General features: G+C 32.9%; 1 protein-coding gene across 1 annotated transcript; it reads left to right on the forward strand.

The window, feature by feature from the left end:
• Positions 1–1,563: 1,563 nt before the first annotated feature.
• LOC145055762 (large ribosomal subunit protein eL19x-like) lies at positions 1,564–3,378 on the forward strand. Its single transcript, XM_079004157.1, has 5 exons — positions 1,564–1,755; positions 2,443–2,565; positions 2,653–2,966; positions 3,053–3,102; positions 3,190–3,378. Exons 1-5 carry the CDS (start codon positions 1,644–1,646, stop codon positions 3,212–3,214), a joined length of 624 nt encoding a protein of 207 aa, XP_078860283.1. The 5' UTR covers positions 1,564–1,643; the 3' UTR covers positions 3,215–3,378.
• The last annotated feature ends 340 nt before the right edge of the window (positions 3,379–3,718 follow it).

Raw genomic sequence — 3,718 nt, forward strand, 5'->3', positions numbered from 1 at the left:
TGCCTCAAACTTAGGAATAGCCGAAGACAAACTACTTTTTGTTCAAGCGGAAAATTTTAAATTCAAGGTTACTTTTCAAAAATTATTCCACCATTATGCTACCAAGTATGGTCAACCATGCAATCCGATAGATGATCATATGAGGAGGGCATCATTATCTAGAGTTGACCGAGATGCGAATATGAGACTGTATAACATTTTGATGGAGGACACTACCAAACGACAACAAACTTTGCCCTAGTAGCGAATTGGGCAATTATATGACATCCAACTTTTTAGCCCACTTTACTATTGATGAATTTCAAAACCTTGATAGGTTGGCTTGGTGGAAAGAAAATGAGCCTTAATTTTCGAATTTCCGATTCTACCTGATACGACATGAGATTTACTAACCTTCTAAGGTTTCATGGTAGCTTTAAAATAAGTTTTTTTTTGTTAGTGGTAAGGTCATATCGGAACGAAGGTCATAATTCACCGCTGAATTGATACAACTATGCATTTACGTGAAGGATTACTTGGATAATGTTGAAAGGATACAACATCGTGTTTCGCTCGAATGACCTTACCGCATTCATGTTGAAAAAGTTGCATTAGATATATCACCTCTGTTAACCGAAGTAGAAAATAGTGAATTGAATTGGAAGAAGAGATGATATCTAAATAGAGACTACCACCTTGAATATTATAACTCCTACTATTTTCATTTTGACGCTTATGTTTTTATGTAATTCGTAGGTCAAACTATGCTTCTTTTCAGGTATTTCTAAGTTTAGACTATGTTGGTTTATGTATTACAAGTATTTGCTTGAATGGTGACTTTAAAGACTATAATTTCTATTATTTTCAATTTCAATACTTATTTTTTTTATGTAATTATTGGCTCAAACTAAACTTCTTTTCATGCGTTTCTAAGCTCAAACAATGTTAGTATTATTTATTATATGTAATATTTTAAAAAAGGTTTTTATAGGTTAAACCAAAAACCCGTTTAACTAAAATCGAAACCGGTTCAGCAGGCTATACCTTCCAATACAAGACAAACCAACCAAAACCGATCTACTCTAATAAATGGAGGTTTTTTTTGCCACATGTCACACCCTCATTCAATTTGCCAAATGTCATTTTGTGGTTATTTTGAATTTTTTTCCACATATCATTTTATGGATTTTTGTATTTTAATAAATTCTATATAATACTTTAATGTAATAATTACAATAAATGTAGTAATAAATGGATATCAATTTCATTAACGGATTTTTTTTTTTCAAAATTCATAAATTAAAACTCATTAATTTATTTTTTTTATTTATTTAAATTAAAAAAAATTAATTTTAATAATTCATTATTTTTCTTATCTTTTTATAAATATAAAATTTTTAAATATTTAAATTTTTATATTTAATTTTTTTAATTAATCATGTATAATCCAATCTCAAAAACACAACTTAAAAAAATATTGGTTTCTATTGTTTGTTAGGCCCATATTTGTAGGTACGGAAGCCCATTTAAAAAAAGACACGATTTCAGACCAAGTTGTTGTAAACCCTAAAGGGAAAGGGAAGGAGGATTAGATGAATATGATATAAGATTGTCGATCCACCCCCCAAAGGCCAAACCCCTGTAAGGATCGAGTCGAGAGGGAAATGGTGTCGCTGAAGCTACAGAAGAGGCTCGCCGCCAGCGTCCTCAAGTGCGGTAGAGGCAAGGTTTGGCTGGATCCCAATGAAGGCAATGAGATTTCCATGGCCAATTCCCGTATGTTCATACGTTCTTTGCTTGTTTACGCTGTTTTCCTCAATTCATTTTTGTCGTCAGTTACCAGTACTTGCATATGGATATCTCGCAAATATAACTTTTCTTTGTATTTTTGGCTCTGTTGTAATTATATCTATATCGCCGGTAATTACTACTTGCTAATGCATATTTTTCTTATTTCTTGTTTATGTTTATATATATCTTGAGGAATAAGGTTAAGTTGACTTAACGTTAGTATGTGGATCCGATGATATCAACTTTTTTGAGTATGTGACTTGTTGATCTAATGAAATCTGTGCATCCTACTCTATCTGAATTTTGAATGTCACTTTACTTGAGTTAAATTATCTACTTTAGGATCTTAATATTCCAAATATATCAGTGGCCTCTTTAGACTTAGGACTTCGGGCGAGCGCCAATTATTCTCAATATAGCAATGTTTAGCTTTTTGTAATTGTATGCCACAGGAAAAGATTTCATGGTTTTGTTGTTTTTGTTTATTTTTAACTGTCTTATGTTTAAATTGATGGTTTCCTTCTTTTTCTTTAACACTTTGCATTATGCATTTCTTAATTTTGTCAAGGTTTTTTTTTTGCATATATTATTGATTGTTATCTTTTACATTGTTTTTGAAATTGATGGTTTTATTTATTTTTAACTGTCATAGGATGTTTTGTTTTTTGTTAGGTCAGAACATCAGGAAGTTAGTGAAAGATGGTTTTATCATCAGGAAGCCTACGAAGATCCACTCGCGATCGCGTGCTCGTCGTATGAAGGAAGCAAAAAGAAAGGGGCGTCACTCAGGATATGGTAATACTAGTCTAATAATACTATGAGAATTTAAGCAAAATGTAAATGTAATGTGTGTGATGAAGGAATTGTTGTTGTTTTGATCAGGTAAACGCAAGGGTACACGGGAGGCGCGGCTGCCAACAAAGATATTGTGGATGAGGAGGATGAGGGTGTTGAGGAGGTTGCTGAGAAAGTACCGAGAGTCAAAGAAGATAGACAAGCATATGTACCATGACATGTACATGAAGGTGAAGGGTAATGTTTTCAAGAATAAGCGTGTGCTCATGGAAAGCATTCACAAATCCAAGGCTGAGAAGGCCAGAGAGAAGACACTTTCTGACCAGTTTGAAGCCAAGCGAGCCAAGAACAAGGCAAGCAGGGAAAGGAAGATGGCACGAAGGGAGGAACGTTTGGCTCAGGTATTCATTCATTCTTTCTTTCTTGCATTTGCCTTCATTCAGTTTTAACAAATTGTCTTCTTTTTCTTTTATTCTGTTTTATACAGGGACCACAGGAGAGAGCACCAGCACCAGCACCCGCTGCTCCAGTAGCACAGTGAGTATTGATGCTGCCTTGTTTATATTTGACTTGGGACATAATATTTATATCCATCTTTCTTCTTCTTCTTCTTCTTCTTCTCAGGGCACCAAAGAAATCAAAGAAGTGACTGGTCGAAGTTTTCCATATTAATGCAGTTTAGTCTCTTTTTTTTGACATGTTTATTTTTGTCGCTTTCTCATGAAACAATTTTATTTAGGAGGTGAAAAGAAAACCGACCACTTGTTTAATGTCTTTTTGTTATATATTTACATTACCTTTAATTTGATTAAACTTTTTGTTGACTCAAAGCAAAGGATTTTGTTTGCAAACTACTCTACTGACTCTTTTTAAAACCTGCTTTTATTTCTTAAAGCCTTGTATCCTCACATAATTTATGTTTGTGTTTTTTACAAAAGCATTTTCTATGCTAAAATAACTCTTTTGTATTTTGCGTTGCATATGCAAGTTGTTTTGAATCTGCAGTTTAATTTTGTGTAATAACGATTAATAATGGCCAACTTTGTATATAATAGAAAAAACTGCAAAATGGTTTTTTTATTTTTTGAGGTTTAGGGTAAACGTTTATTTTTAGGCTTTGTGGTTTTTTTAAGTTAGTTTTGTTGCGGATTAG

This window comes from Lactuca serriola, chromosome 5, assembly GCF_051521515.1.
Source record: "Lactuca serriola cultivar US96UC23 chromosome 5, Lser_US96UC23_V15, whole genome shotgun sequence".
Lineage (NCBI taxonomy): Eukaryota > Viridiplantae > Streptophyta > Magnoliopsida > Asterales > Asteraceae > Lactuca > Lactuca serriola.

Bases quoted from the DNA above. Each gene is read 5' to 3' on its own strand.
- LOC145055762 (XM_079004157.1), top strand. From the start codon at position 1,644: ATGGTGTCGCTGAAGCTACAGAAGAGGCTCGCCGCCAGCGTCCTCAAG. The intron at 2,967-3,052 runs GTATTCATTCAT...TGTTTTATACAG, and splicing joins GGGAGGAACGTTTGGCTCAG to GGACCACAGGAGAGAGCACC. The intron at 3,103-3,189 runs GTGAGTATTGAT...TCTTCTTCTCAG, and splicing joins CCCGCTGCTCCAGTAGCACA to GGCACCAAAGAAATCAAAGA.